The sequence below is a fragment of the Lepisosteus platostomus genome, chromosome 14 (assembly GCF_059453375.1).
Source record: "Lepisosteus platostomus isolate fLepPlt1 chromosome 14, fLepPlt1.hap1, whole genome shotgun sequence".
In the NCBI taxonomy this organism is placed as follows: domain Eukaryota; kingdom Metazoa; phylum Chordata; class Actinopteri; order Semionotiformes; family Lepisosteidae; genus Lepisosteus; species Lepisosteus platostomus.
In genome coordinates, this window is record NC_142624.1 from 26,071,859 (window position 1) to 26,087,676 (window position 15,818).

Consider the following 15,818-nt stretch of genomic DNA (forward strand, 5'->3'; position numbering starts at 1 on the left):
GCACCCACCCAGCTGGGGTTAGCAGGTTTGCCTCAGCCTTTGTAAGCTTAACAATTGCATGAGCGAAACACGTTTCCTTAAATACGAGGGAACGTCACTCCCCATTTTGTTTACCTTATTCCCTGATGGATTAGCATCCAGTGAAAGAAAAATGTCTTTCAGCTGGTATATACAGATTTACTTGTTTAAGGACTGGAATAACACTTCGCGTTACTGATCTGTGAATAAAAAAAAACAGAAAGAAGTGAATTCTGGGAACATTGTTGGCAAACTTGCATCTTTTTCTGTGCACAAAATGCCCATTTTCCACCAGCGTTGTTCGTATCACTCATTGCTGTGCGGTAGGTGGAAATCTCGTGATGTCATAAACTCGCCCCGCTTTTCTACGGACTCGGTTTCCCACGCCGTTCCCAGCCTGTCCCTCCGCGCAGTTGGGAAAAGGGGTGGAGGCTGTGGAGTTCTGGAATGCGTGCTTTTGCGCGTTCCCGATATGCCCTCTTCCTCGGTGTGGCGCGCAGGAGAGCAGCGTGTACGCGCGGCGGGGCGACAGGTCTGCGCTCAGAGAAGGCAGAACAAGAAACGCAGGAGAGGGAATGATGGCGGTGGAGGAGTGACAAGAGTTTGAAAGTGGAAATTGAAAGAAAGAGCACTTACCCGGCGCCCCAAGAGCCCCCCAGATACGAAAAGTCGAGGTAAAGCACTTTAAGTATTTCGTCAATGCATCTAGTTCTTAAGGCGGTTTGGCGATCTCTTAAACTTGTTTGATTGCAGTGTTGAAACGATCGCCGGGTGCAGTTCATTGAGAGTCTTATTTGCAACCGAAAAAAGTGTTTTCCCAACTGTTCGGAATCCAGATCGGCTTCTGGTGTATAACCGTGAGAGAATCTGTCACTCTTGTAATTCTTCACGATCAATTGTGTAGCCGGGAGTTTGTTGCAGTAGCCAGTCTCTTGGTAAAGTAGGTGTGGATTTCTTCTTAAGAGGGTTTCAAGAACTGCTTCTTGGTTCAAACATGGGATCTTGTCTGCTTCAGATTGTAAAGACGACAGTTTATCAAAAGACACGCGATTCCGATAAAATTCGCTCGGATCGGCGTTTTGACTCGATCTCCCATTAGAAATGAGAATCTGTTTTGGCAAACTTTTTTGTTGTTCAAGTCCGAATAGAAAACTTTTAAAGGCGGGTTTTCGGTATCGGATGTGCCAAGACGCACAGCATACAGCCATCTCTTAATCTTAATTAAGGTCTTAATCGTTAACTATATTTTCTCCTAGATGACCAGAATCTGTGATTTCTGAAGAACAGCGGAGTTGCCACATTGTTGAGCTCGTTGGGATTGATGGCAAGTGAAGAATAGAAAGGGCGGTTTATGAAGCGGCAACGCAACCGATTAAAAAAAAAAACCAAAACAACCACATTGGAATATCCCTCTCCATCTACCTTCCTGTACTCTAAGAAATATTTGAACACTTCCTTGCCTGATCTCCTTCTTCAAAATGATAAAGACGGAGAGCAAAGGTGACCGGACGCTGAGGAGCGCGTCTCCTCACAGAAACGCTTACAAGTCGGACTTCCATGCCATCAAATGCTCCTTTGACGGGGCCAGAGCCGACAGCGCTCCCAAGTCGTACGCGAATGGCTCCAGCGAGACCCGGGAGGAGACGAGGGGGAGACCTTTTGGTAACCGAGTGAACAAAATCAAGAACATTTTCCTTCAGATGGACGGTCAGCAGCCAGAAGTCGCGGAGGGCAAGGCGGCGACCAAAAGCGAGGTGCCTCAGGTCACTCCCCCAAAACTGGCCTTTGCCGCCGGCGTGCATAAACCTAATTTCGCCGGTGCCAGCCCAGAGTCCCCGACCTCAGACAAGACCCACAAGGGTGAAGACGCGGAGATAGACAAAGTAGCGCTGGCCGAAAAGTTCTCGGTGACCAGAAAACTGTTTGAGAGGGGCATCCAGGAGCAAACCTCTGGGGAAAAACATTCTCCCACCAAAATAAGGGGGCGGATGTCGCTGGGCAGCGCGTCGGACGAAGGGAGAGGCACGAGGCGGTCGTCGGGGTCTTCGGAGAGTACGGCGAGCAGCGTGAAGGCCGACCACAGCCCTACCTCAGTGACGAAAGGCTGGCAGGAGGAGAAGAGCGACAGCGAAGACGCCAAGCACGTGTCCAGGCTGTCCCTGAACGCCGGCCCCATTTCCCGCAGGCTGGAGAACTTCATGGTGGATAGCGATAGCGAGGAGTCCGGCAACAGAGCTGTGGTGAAAGAAGCAGGAAGTCAGGGTAAACGGCACAGTTCTTCGAACTCGGACCTCTCCCAGCCCACCTCCCCCGTGGGTGACGGGTGGGGTAAGCCATCTGAAGATGCCGCTAAGGCACCCAGCCTGCCGGCAAGGGATCAGACGCAAACTCAGTCATTGGTCAGTGGCAGTTATGGGGCGCCGGATGTTGCCAAGAGCGACGAGCGAGGGGCCCAGGGCGCCGCCAGGAGCAGGCCCCCAGGCCGAGGCCCCCCGCCGGAGCAGGCGGGAGCGGGCGTGGTCAGGGCGGAGCTGGTGGTGGTGCAGAACGAGTCGTCGGAGAGCGACGAGAACGCCGAGGGCCCCGACGACAACGAGGTGTTCGAGGAACCCCCCGAGGAGGAGGGCCACCAGGGGCCACCCGCCGGGCCCTCTCCCCGGCAGGAGCGAGGAAAGGCGGAGGCGGGGGCCGGCGGGCGGGGAGAGGCGAGGGGGGCCGAACGCGGCGGCGGGGAGGGACTGAGAGGGCAGACGGAGGAGGACAGGGAGGCGAGCCGGACGGAGGATTACCCCGAGGAAGAGGAGAGCGAAATGGAGGAGCAGGAGGAGGGCGGCGGGGCGCGGGTGTCCCCGGTCATCTACGGCATCGAAAACGCGGCCTTTGTGGATGACAGGGACACGGACCAGGAGCACCAGGAAAGTGAGCGCGGAGAGCACCAGGCAGAGGCGTACGAGGAGGTTCCCGGTCTGTCGGACGAGGAGGACGCAGGGCCGAAGAGGAAGATTAAGTTCTCGACTTCGCCGATCCGGGTATTTATGTCTTACCCTTTTCACCCTCCCTTCACACAAATCCAAACACTGCCTTCGCCGAGCACTGAGGCAGGACGTGTTGAGAGTTATTAAAAAAAACAGGCGAAAATGTCAATTAGGAGCTTTTAATGTACCCCCGGGTTTGCACACAGAACAGATTTTTAAATCCAATCTAAAGGGGAGCTTGATTTAATGAGAGCATCTTGAAATCTGTACAGCTATGAAAAGAAGTGTAGACGTCCACAAGACCTTGTCTAAGATGCTGATGGTCTTTTAACCACAGGACTTTATTTTCTACATGCAAAATCACTTTGAATGCTTTGTATTTGAAGCAAAAACCTTGCCTCTTCAGTGAGATGCTGTGCCTACGTAAAAAGAAAAGAAATCGCTTTTGCATTTTGAGGTTTAAGTACAAGTTTGAAGGGCAACATCTCCTGGGGTCATGTGGACGTTGTTGGTGTATGGGGAGGCTGGTCTGCCCTGAAATTGTTCTTCTAACTTTGACAGAAGGAGCCAGAGTGCCATAAGTCCAGCACAGCCTTTTTTTTTTACCAGATTATTCAGGCAGAGTCAGTGGAAAAAGTAATGAGGAATATTTGTGGAAACATTTGTTTATGTTATGTAAGACATCTGCAAAAAATAAAACAAGAAAAGTGGGCTGCAGATGAGGTCACAGCAATGAAAGGAGGTTGTGTGTGCGTACTGTACCTGTAGTCTGGTATCTGAGGAATACAGCTCTCACTGCACACAAGAGAGCCCTGACCTTGGAAATAGAGGAACGTCTTGGATTTATCTACTTTATTTGTTCATTTCTAGAGAAATGGCCCTGTACAGTCTGTTCATCTCTTTTTATAAGTTTTATCAAAGTGCTGCAAGAAAAACTTCTTTGGGGACCAGAAGGATCTGTTACTCATTAGATCTTCATTTTGCAGCTTAATTTCTAGTGGGACTTCATCTCACCCTGTTAATGTTAACTACTCGTTCTTTACCGTGTGAGATGCCGATGCCTGTGTTTGAACATTCCTGTGTAATGACCATCGTTCTTCTGGGTCGTTGGTGAGGTAGCTAGCTCGGCCACTGCCTGGCACTGGAGAGGTGTGAAACTATCAGTTCCTCTGTGTCATTGCTCCTAAGTGGCATGCCTGCTGCCCTGGGCCCAGCTGGCCCAAGAGGAAAGTCCTGTCAATGCTGCACACCAGCCATGAGAAGTGTTTGAAAAAAAAGTCGTAGGTCATTTCTGTAGACGTATCCGTGCTTTTCCTTAAATTAAGAGATCATTAAACGATCCCATTATTGGTAAGAAGGCGTTAACCCCCCAGGGATCGTATTTACAATTCCACCGTGGGTTCGCACAATCTGTCCTCACTGGGCTTGCTCTCTTATTTCAACCGGAGAAGCAATTTCTCCCGATTTGCTGTGTTATGTGACTGCTGGCACATCACCCAGGGGGTGTACTTTGGGTTGGAAAGTGCAATGTGATTCCAGTCAATTCGTGAGGTGCCCTTGCATCCACTGGAGCCCTGTGGACTGTTCTGGGAGAGATGGCTGATGGAAATCCTGTAGATGAAATAATGTAACGTGTGGTGCCCTTGCGTGGCTCGTAAAGTCAGGCTGTTTGATTGATGCCGGGTTGAAAGTTTTCAGTACCTTGGATGACATTTCTGCACACGCTGTGTAGTCTTGTCAGTGGCAGAAACCGTATGAACATCGGCTGTACCGGCATAGCTTAAACGCACATGATAAACATGTACAGTATAAATTCAGTTCATCATGGGGTGCTATCTGTGTGGAGTTTGTACAGCATGATCTCCCCGTGTTCACATGTACTTCCTCTGGGTGCTCCAGTTGCATCCCATAATCCAAAGACACACCAATAGGTTCATTGGCCCCCGAGGAAAGTTGGTCCTGGTGTGTGTGTGTGCGTGCATGTCTGTGTCCGTGTGCCCTGTGATGGACTGGCGTCCCATCCAGGGTGTATCCTGCCATGTGCCCGTTGCTTGCTGGGATAGGCTCCAGCTCCCCCCGCGACCCTGAATTAAACGAAGCCGTTGGAAAATGGATGGATGCTGCCAGGCATAACAGACCGAGCCAAAAAAGCTCGATTGCTCCGCTCACAGTTTTTACGGTTCGTGCTTGAACCGTGTGAGTCATTTGCACGAGCCGGGCTGGTGGGATCCCCACAAGGACCAGCAGAGCTGTGATCATGTCACTGTTCAGACACAAGCGGGTCTGCGGCAGACAAGCACTCAACCTTCGCCTTTTCTAGCTCTTAGACCCAAACAAGACTGTGCTTGAACGCAGGACTCTAACCTACAAAAACTCCCAAGTGATTGTGAAGCAATACTGGAGTCCTTTGAAAAACCCTGGTTTCTTTCTAGAAGCGAGGGATGAGGCTGGAAGAGGTCCATGGAAATATTTTGGTTTTGTCCTGGCATGCGAGTTTGAGAAAATTGTCCTTCGTGTCTGTTTAGACCAGTCGTTCTTTTGTAAACCCACTGGCAGTGTATTTATCTTATTGGGTAGAGATGAAGAAATCTGATCCGTAGGTTTAAGATGGGTGAATCATAACCTGTTCAAGACGTTGCAGCAACTTTCCTAGTTCAATGATTGCAATTTTGATTTAGCCAAACAACATTTGTTTGTTTTAAACCGGTTAACTACGGCTGTTTTTGCTGAGACAGAGAAGCCTGTGTATTGTATGAGATTCATATCCTATGAAAGCTTTGTATACATTTTTAGTCTCTTTTTATTTCCTGTGTTGTTTTTTGCATATTAATTTTAAACGTTTTTAATATACTACCTATCGTAGATAGTCTGCAGAGTTAACTCTAAATAAATTTAATTCTTTAATTTGAGGATTCCAGCAAACCATTTTGTCTCTGATACTGAGTAGATTTATATTGATGCAGTGTATTTATAATGTCTTGACTCTACAGTACCCCAAAACATAATGTATTAGATTTAACATGTGTATGCAGGTAATCATTGTCTTATTGTGTTGTTGTTTATTTTGTGTAAGTCTTGGAACCACAAAAAACAATTTTGGAAAACATCGATGCATTACTTCTGGCCTGTATTAGTAGTCTGAGAAAATAAGAGGTAACTGGGGTTTTGGGGAAATTTGTGACAGTAGTGATTCTTTCTTGTGGAACAGCACAGGTCTTCTCAGGTCCATTAATACTCATGTTCTCGTGGTTTTATTTGCTCTGAATTTGTGGAGGTTTGTCGGGCCTGCTCTTTCGATGGCTTTTGTCCCTGTTTGGCGATTCAGTACCTACTTGGCGACGTGTTCTTTTATTAGCGTGTGCTGGAACAATGGATCGCCAGCAGTGCTTGAAGTATAGTACTGTATACTTGGCCTTCCTGAATGATGTCTACTGTAGGTCACTTACTGTAAATAGTCCACTCTCTTCCAGAGCAGTTCCGGTGAGCTCTTTTGTGCTCCTGAGCAGTCTCACAGAACTTTGTCTTTGGGAAACGCAGAAGCAACCTTTTACCTTTTCAAATACAGAAAAATGTGTAAAATGGGCAAAGAATCCCCGTACATGAGTTACTGTAACAGTAACTGGGTATTTTGTTGATCAACGTTGCAAATGAGTGCAGAAGCGCCCTGTGACAAGACTTCCAAAAGCCCTGTGAAAGCAAAGAAGGTTCCTGAGAAGGGACAGGCTTGAACAGCACTTGCTGTCTCTGGCTGTATGACGGACACTTGATGTCCAAGTTGGTAGCGGTTTTGAAATGACTGTGAAATATCTCTCCTTCATCCAGTCTGAAAGCTGGCATTCAGGATGTTCTCTTCAAGTAGCTGTCTAGTTTGGGAGTGGGGTTCTGTAACTGATTTCAAATTGTGAGTTTGGGCTGTTGATGACAAGTTCAGTAATCCCTCACTATACGAGTTTTCATTGGTGCGAGATGTAGTCATTTTCCTACTTTCCATTTAACGAGCAGATTTGCAAGCTCTTGCAAGTTGGACTCTCGTAAAGCTTTGCCACGATTGGTCCTTTCCCACATCTTCTAGAGGAATTTTCTTTTTATTTTTTATTACATTTTAACTGCTTTTTAATAAAGGCTTGTGTACGTAGTACAGAACAGTAACTAGCGTTTATGATTTGCTTACGACTGTAACGCATCTATTGTGGTGTGCCATAAACGGGCAGCGGTGTTATTGATAACCTACCTGTTGTTTATGCATCAGCTAATGTCTTTAAGCATGTTACTTAAATAATTAACCAGGAATGGTATTCGTTTCATACTTGGCTGCGACCTGTGCTGCATTATGGTGAGGTTCAGTTGTTTGGAGGGAAGATGTTTGAGTTCTGGAACCCATTGGAGTTTATGACACAGCAAGTAATGGGAATTTAATTTCCATTATATAAGTTTTCACTTTACGAGCGGTTTTCAAGGAAATAATTACCCTTGTATAACGAGGGGTAGCTGTATTGTGCTTCTGATGTGGGAGATGTGAGCTTCCTTGTCACGCGCAAGTCGACGTCTGCAGCTGTTGGAAATTGTGATGTACGGCAGGGGTGTGAGAGCAGTAAATCAGGTAGCATGGTAAAAACAGTGCCCTGCCCGGAGGTGTCTGGTAATTGGTTCAGTTCACGTGCGTGTTTCGTTTTTTTTGTCTGTTTTACAGATGTCGGTAAAAGGCGCCGCTACTTTGACAAGCAGGTTGCCAAGTTTTGAAGAGTGTGCCTGTCGCACTAGGGGTCAGTCATTGGCTAAAAATCTTTTTTTTGTGCCCGAGTTAGACTTTTAAAGGGACTGTGGAGCCTGGAATCCTGTGCAGTCAGAGCTCACGGCACCTAAATTAGCCCCACAGCTGTCAGGGCCGACAAGTCCAGCTATACCCAGGCTGCAAGAGTTAAGGGTCTATACGGCTCTGCTGTCTATGTGATAATATAGCACATCTCACAGGGGTCCTGTCTTAGTTTATTGCTGTCTGGCGAATAGAGGCTCATTTATTCCTTTAAGCCAATCTTTAATATTTCCTCCGTTGAATTTGTTTTATTTTTCTGTTCTTACTTTTAGGAATAAAACACTGTACGTATTTTATTTGAAATAACGCAGAATATGTGGAAAAGACTAATGTACTGTTTATGGGTAGCAAGTACTGTCATAGTGCTGTTCTCTTTCTCAAGAGTGCTTTCATGGCTGGTATGAAATCTCCAAGTACTGTGTTGTAATACACCACACCTGTGTGCTGTAAAGCAAAACGAAAAATGCCATTCTTTGTATTGTATCAGCATGCTATAGGCTGCTAGTGTACAGTCAAACCTTAACTTTGAAAAAATGGTCTTCAGATTTCATTTTTAAAAAAAGGTATCTGTGTAACTTAATTAGTTCATGGTCATCAGTTTTTTTTGTCCATCAAGACAGCAGAGTTGAGCATGAAGTTTATTTGCAAATTCCATGGAGGGACAGAGACACGGAGCTGTCTATTTGGATTTTAACACACGGGGCGAGGAGTCTTCACAGCATATTCCTGGTTTTGAGAAATCTTCTGCTCAGCGTCTTTCAGAATTCCGTTTTTCTCCTGGCGTACAGCAGCTAATTCAAGCTAGAAACCCAGGCTCATGTACTGTAGGGGACACCACAGAGGAATGATTCTTTGCCTTGGCTGAGTGAGGCCTACGCGAAACAGGACCCACCTCGTCCACTCCCTGTGGAAAACTCCCAGCTGGGACTTCGGCAGGAAGTGTGGCCGTCTTTTTTTTGTTTAGCTTCAGGTCACGTGCAGCACTCATCTAGGATTACGTCTCTGTGAAACTGTAGCTTTTCGCTCACTAACGTGCTGTAGGAAAGGTTCTCTCTTGGTGAGCGTCTTAAGGGGCGTTTGGTAAAGAAAGGTAAAGGTGTCGTCCTGTGGAGACTGGCTGCCAAAACTCAGGAGCATTTACAGAAGATGGTGATTAAACACAGCAGTACGCCCTGACCTTCATTTGAGCGATCCCAAACAGTATTATTTCCTGCTGCTTGCCGAACCCTTGCCTTTTGTCTTGACTCTGGGCCTGTTTTAGAAATGTAAATGCACTTGTTTACCTGTTACCCTCTAAATTCCAGTGTACTGCATAATCACATTGTGTTTTTTTTTTACCTAGTTCTAGTTCCTGTTTAAAAAACACACAGCCCTGATTGAACCTAAGAAAGGTGGCCAGTGAGAAGAGTCCATCTGGCATCAGTCCCTTTTGTTACTGTTTATTTTCTCTTCAGCAACAATAACACACGAACGCAAAACCTACTCAAGCAAATAACCCCTACGTTAAAAAAAAAAGAACTGAAAAACAAACCAAAACCCATATACAATAACCAATATAAAAGAGGCAGTGAAAAAAAAACAACAACCATGACATTAATCAATTCTTCCATCTAAACAATTATCAAAAATGTACTTATTGCTCCCCGTCCTTACTCAGCCATTTCCATTGATCTCAAGATCTCATCCAGTCTTTCTCTTCTTGAAATAAGGCTAGGGGAACGGCTTGGACAGCCTGGCTAGGGAGCTCGTTCCACGCTCCCACCACCCTCTGGGTAAAGAGGTGCGTCCTGTTCTCGTCTCCCAGTGCGCGTGGGCGTAGTTTCCCGGGGCTGCGGCAGGCACTGCTGCAAGGAGGCGCCGTGGTGACATTCCGCCGAGTTCCCCCGGCAATGCAGCACTCCGTTTTAGTGGGTCACTGGGAAGCTCCGCAGTGCCACAGTTTTCTTCTGCGGCGGCTGGCAGCACAACACGCTCTCCTGCGTCCTGGCCCGAGCTGAGTGAGGAGCAGTCTTGCCAGCTCTTGTCTGTGTCGTGGGCTTTGGTGCAGGATAAGCCCTTTCAGTTCTTTTGTTGTTTTACGGGAAGACATTGTCAGGTGGGGCACGGTCCTTAATTTTTTTTTTCTTCCTGGGTGAAATCGCTTCACAGCCACGCTAAGTGTAGCCAACTGACTCATTGTCAAGGCTGTGGTTTATTTTTTTTTATTTTACTTGATTTTTTCTTGTAATATTCTCATGGAAACTGGGACAGAATTCAATTGTCCTGATACTCGTGTTCAGCTCCACAGCAGTACTACTGTACCTGCCTGCCCTTTGTTTTGAATAAAACCATCCGGGGAGGATGGTGGGGGTGCTTTTAGAAAGTGAGATAGCATCTTATAGTTCTACAAACATTCAAACCACTAGAATTTAAAGAATGTTTGCCAATGTGGAACGTCAGACATGTTGAAGACCCAACTTTTAAAGCCACAGTATTTTGCTCTGTATTGAAAAAGAGTATTTCAAGACTGTGCTCTTTGTTCAGGGTAAGAATAGCCCGGGAGCTCCAGTTCGAATCCTGCCCAAGCCCTTCTGGCCATGCCAGAAGCTGAAACGATGTCGTAAATTGTGAGTATCGAACCTCATCGGGACAGCCAGACAGAAGAGGGGTAGATGTACACCTCATTCCGAAGAGCCTTGGGAATTCTTTGCCGTTGCTGTTTTACAACTATTTAGCTGCCTCCTTTGTCCGAGGAAATAATGAGTACTGCAAGGGAACAAATGAAGGTCAATTTCATGCAGAATGAGGGGAGGAAAAAAAGGGAATCGCACCTGAAGATGGTTTAACAGCAGAAACGTTGTCTCTCCTTAATTTCTACTTTGCTGTGCAGAATTAACCTTCTCCCGTTCCTGTGCAATCAATGTAGGCTTCCTGCTCGAACCCCTTCAGATAGTAATCTAATAATAATAATCTGATCAAGCCAGAGGAAAATTCCAAACTAGAATTTGCTATAAAAACATAAACATTGCTGCTGTATTCTTATACTATTTAAGTGAAATATTATTTGCCGTTGTTATTAACCGTCTGATTTCTAAGCGCTTTATGCAAGACAGGGTTATAGGGGAGCCAGAGCCTATCCCAGCAAGCTTCAGGTGCAAGGCGGGAAACACTCAGCAGTCTATCACAGGGCAGACAGACACAGACACACTCACACTCGCACTGGGGGTTCTCCCCAGAAGCGAATTAACCTAATAGTACAGTATGCATCTGAAACATGGGAAACCGGGGAGAATGTACAAACTCCAGGGAGATAGCACCCCAGGTCCGGAACCGAATCTCTGTGCAAGAGCAATGCTAACCACTGCGCCAACATGCCCCCCTGTTATTGTTATTTATTGTTCCATCAGGTCAAGCAAGGCTACAGGACAAGTGTGAGTCATACGCTTGCAAAACAAAAAAAAAAAGTTGATTTACATCCTGCCAAACAAAACAGGGTCTGGCATTGAGGTGTGTCCAGCAGGAAAAACTCAAAAGTAAGGCAGTTGCAGCTTCTACCAGCAATGTAACGGGCTTGTGAATGGTATTTGATCAGGCTTTGCTTAAAACGTGAGTGTAATATTAATACGGCTGTTGGTTTGCATTCCGGAACGGAAAATCGATTTTAGGTGCACTTGTGTATAACATCGTGAGAAACCTGCCCAGAAGATCAAGCTTTTAAAACGGAAAATGAATACTGACCAACGCCCAGTTGGCAGGATAACAACACACCTTGCTTTCAGTTTTTTTGTTTTGGTGTGTGTACTTGGATGTGTTTATTCAGTGTTAGAAGAAAGTTGCTCAGATCGTAGCAGGTCCGTATCCTGCGTAGGACAGTTCCCAACCATTGTTTATTGTGTGACAGGGCAGTCGATCTCTGTTGGTAATCCAGTGCAAAGATTTCTTTTTTTGTTTGCCGGGATTTGTTAATCATTATGAGCCCCCAACAAGGAAGCACCTGCTGTACCCATCACTGTCTTTTAAGGTAAAATACAGGCAGTTTTAAAAAGAGGCCTGCTGTTTTTAGGGATGAATGTGCACATTGTTTGTTTTACCTCATTCAGTGCCAGTGTTTGCTCAGGAAGGTGTGGTAAACAGTTCAAAAGTGCATCACAAGGGTACGTCTATAACCGGCATGTGTCCAGGTTTTATTCCGAGCTCCAAAGTTTTTCAAATAAACAAGCACTTTTATCTAAAGCGAAGATAACTGGAAGGCTAAAATCTGACCTCGGTTTGATATTCAAAGTGCACACAAAACGGATCTTTATATCATTCTTTATGCAGTCCAGTTTTCTCCCTTGTTCTGACACAAAACACGCCTTTGTGGGCTCAGTGCCACTCCTTGCATGTTAGATCAGATAGCTTCAGAGCCTTTGTGTTCTGTGCTGTCCAGAGCAGTTTAGTTATGGATTGCATGTGTGTGGGGGGGGGAGAAGTCATTTGTCCATTCTCTCTTTTTTTTTCCTTTGTTGCGCATCTCTTAGCCAGGCTTTTAAAGGCAGTGCTTTTGATTTGTTTGGCTGGCTCTTGGCTTGCGCGATGGTGACATCATAAGGAACATCCGACAGTGAGCAAAAACAAAGAAAAAAGCCAAGCGACATTGCGTAGAATCTCAAAATGCCAGATCAGTGGGGGAAAAACGATAGCTTTCTCTGCGTCTTAATTGCAATTGACGCAAATTGGAACCGATACACTCATAGATGATTATTTGCTGGATTCGCAACAGCTTCAGGATCAAGGCTGTTATGGGATTTGTCCCGCACTGGTAACAGAGTGATGAAGCCAGTTCAGAGATGGAGATTATTAGGAGGCCATGATTGGTAAAGGCCAGGGGGAAATTTGTCCAGGACGCCGGCCTGTGCTCTTTTTAAGAAACGCCCTGGGATTTTTTAATGACCACAGAGAGTTAGGAACTCGGTTTTACTTCGCCTTTTTATAGTATAGTGTCCCCGTCGCTGTACTGAGGTATTAGGAACCACACAGATCGAAGGGTGTGTGCCCCCGACTGACCCCTCTTTCACCTTAACAAAACGTACAATTTACAGCTTAGTTTTTCCCTAAGGTTACCGCCGTAAATTGTGTTAAGGTGAAAGATGCCACATCTAGAATCCACTCTAGACCTTTTGTTAGCTCTCTTGTGCATGAACTAACAATGCAACGACACACAGCTGGCCAAGAAACAACTGTGCAGCCAATTACTTTTGGTCCCCTGAAATGGGAGGACTATGTATAAAAAGGCTGTGATTCCTAAATGGTTCAGCCAATATAGACATAAATACCCTCGAACTTTAACCTCATAGTCGTTGTTTCATTTCAAATCCAATGTGCTGGAGTACTGAGCCACAACAACAAAAATTGTGTCACTGTCCAAATATTTATGGACTGCACTGTATATAAAAGCAAAGAGTTTTTATTGTTGTATCCTTCTCTATGAAGGACAAAACCCTTTGTACCACTGAGTACTTTTTCATATCTTGTTTGTGTACATCGGCTGTTTTTTACAGGAGGATAGACTTACTAATTTCCCTTGTCGCAAAGCTGGTAAATATTCTGTCATCAGTGGTGCAGTCTGCTGCAGGCTCTGTGTGTAAAACCGTTCTGTGTGCTTGAGACAAGCAGAAAGCCCAAGATAGTGCTCGCTTTAGTTTGGAAAGCATTTCTTTGCGAATTCTTTTTTACCTCACGTTTTGCTGTTTTGCGCCTGCTGTCTCCGTTTTTTCAGCCGAATGCTTTGAAGTGTCGCCTCTCACAGAGCGGCGTAAGACGAGCAGTAAGAGAAAAGGTGCTGGGTTCGCTCTGAAGGCTCCCACAGCTCCCCCTTTACAACAAGAGCGTGGCTCTGCAGCGGCTTGTATCGTGAACGTGGCAACAGGAAGGCCGTTTCGTTTTCCGATTGAAAAAGGTTGTTATTTTTATTCTCCAGGTTGTAATTTTTAGGGATTTGCCCACAGCCCAGTGTGCACTGTTCTGGCTGCTGGGAGAGAGAAGCATTCTGGCGGGGTTGTTACTAACTAACAGCAAAGGCTGATTTTGCAGAACCTGCTGAACCTGTAACTCCATACGCCGGATTTCATCCTATCCTCAGTACACATTGGAGCAGGCCTGCTCATAGCACGATTGCTATCTTTTATCATCTCCACACTGTTAGTGCTTGGTGTGTAGTCTGTGCTTGGCTGGTGTCACCTTTTCCCCCATTCCTCTGGTCTCATACCTGCATGTCTGAATGTAGGTGTTTATTTTTAGAAAGCGCATTGCAAGGCCCCAAGAAATAGAACAACTCCTGTCGTCACCCTGAGAGACACGCTGAACAAATGCTGCTCTTCTGTTATAAAAGCTGGAAACGTCTGTTCTGGAGTGAGTTCTGGGAGTAAGAACAGTTACACATGAAAGGAGGCCACCTGGCCCATCTGGCCTGTTTCGGTAGCTAATGGCTTCTTGAGCTAAGGATCTTATCCAGCCTTTTCTCGAAAGACACAGCTTCAACTACATGGCTGGATAGCTTGTTCCACACTCCCACAACCCTTGGTGTAAAGAGGTGTCTCTTGTTCTCAGTTTTAAATGCTCTTCTGCATAGCTTCCACTTGTGCCCACAAGTCTTTTATCCACACAGGGGGGACTACTCTCCATAGATTTTATTTTTTGATGGCGAAAAACAAAAATAATCGTATTTCCTAGCTTGCCACATTCTGACATGCTGTACATTTCTAATGTCTTCTGTTTGCCACCGAAGGTCACTCGGCTGTCTCAGCTTCTTTCCTTCAAACTGGATGCTATGTACCAGGCCAGTGCTGAGTTCCCAGAGTGTGCTTTGATTTACAGTCCTTGAAAGGATTGTATAATATTGCGATTTCTGCACTCAGTGTGGGTCTCTGTTGTAACTGCTTGGACTACTTGACCTGGGTGTGTTTCTAAATCATCTCTAGCAATAACAGGAGCTGCAGGGGCCTCTTTCTTAAAGGGAGAGAACGTGGTGGCTGTTCTGTATCAGTGCTACGCTGAAATTGCCACCTCCTCCCCACGTCCTACCAGTAGGCAAATGGGGAGGAGGTGGCAATTTTGACAAATGCAAAAAGCTGACCCTGCAACATTGCTACAGAACTGCACACGCAACAAGAAAGTTACAGCACATCGGGAAAATAACAACAGCATAACCTGCTTTCAAAGTAGTGTGTAATTCCTATTCAGTTAATGAAGAGGTCTATGTATTGATTTAGAACTTGCTTATTATGGTAGGTGTGTCTTGGAACTGAATAAATTGCATTACTGAACTGAGCACCCAAGGGATTTTTGCACAGAGAACTGACTGTTTTAAGTTACAATTTGGTAACTAGAGAAGGTTCTTTGATGGGAACAATTTGATGGCCCAGCCTTCTGTGTTAAGAAAGAGATGAACCTGAATTTTGAGGCTCTTTTGTGAACGGAAGGGTTTAAGCTATTGAGTTTCGATGAAGAAAAGAACATTGTTCAAAACTGCTGAAGTTTTCCATAGCAACCAGAAGTCTGATAAAAACTGTTTGGAGAAGCCAAGCATAACCAATGTGAAACTTCGCTGAGGAAGAGTCTCTGACTCCAGCTGTGGTTTGGGATTTAGCGCTTTTCAAATTTTGGTTTTATCTGAGGGGAAGAAATGTCTCTTCTAAATTGGACTAGGAAAGTCGTTTGAATGTGTTTGTTTGCACTGAACCTCCATTTGTATTTGTTGTTTAACAGATAGTACTTGTCAAGCGCAGCTGTTGTTTACTTCGAAATTAGGGCCTCCTGTCTTGAACAGGTCCAATCCCCCGCACGCCTCCTTGTTGGGAGAAATACTTTGATTTTGCAGTGTATAGTTTAGGTCTCGACAAATTTGATATTGTCTTACAACAACGTTAGTGCATAGTACAGTCGTTTGTTTTGTGATATAAGATCACAAAAAACGTCAAATGTGGTAGGAGAAGTAACCCTCAAGAGTGTATGGTTGGGGGAGGTGTCTTTATAAATAATGCACAATTACTGCA

General features: G+C 45.6%; 1 protein-coding gene across 4 annotated transcripts in view; it reads left to right on the plus strand.

Moving 5' to 3' along the window:
* Nucleotides 1-389: 389 nt before the first annotated feature.
* The window catches only part of ppp1r9ala (protein phosphatase 1 regulatory subunit 9A-like A), a 40,852-nt gene continuing 25,423 nt past the window's right edge, over nt 390-15,818 (plus strand). For 2 of the 4 annotated variants that reach the window (XM_088605291.1, XM_088605292.1), the window contains exons 1-2: nt 392-692; nt 1,275-3,047. In XM_088605291.1, the coding sequence (XP_088461417.1) occupies nt 1,497-3,047 (1,551 nt within the window). In that variant the 5' untranslated portion in view covers nt 392-692; nt 1,275-1,496. Of the gene's footprint in view, nt 693-1,274; nt 3,048-15,818 lie in introns of all 4 variants that reach the window. The other 2 variants (XM_088605289.1, XM_088605290.1) reach the window with 2 other exon arrangements.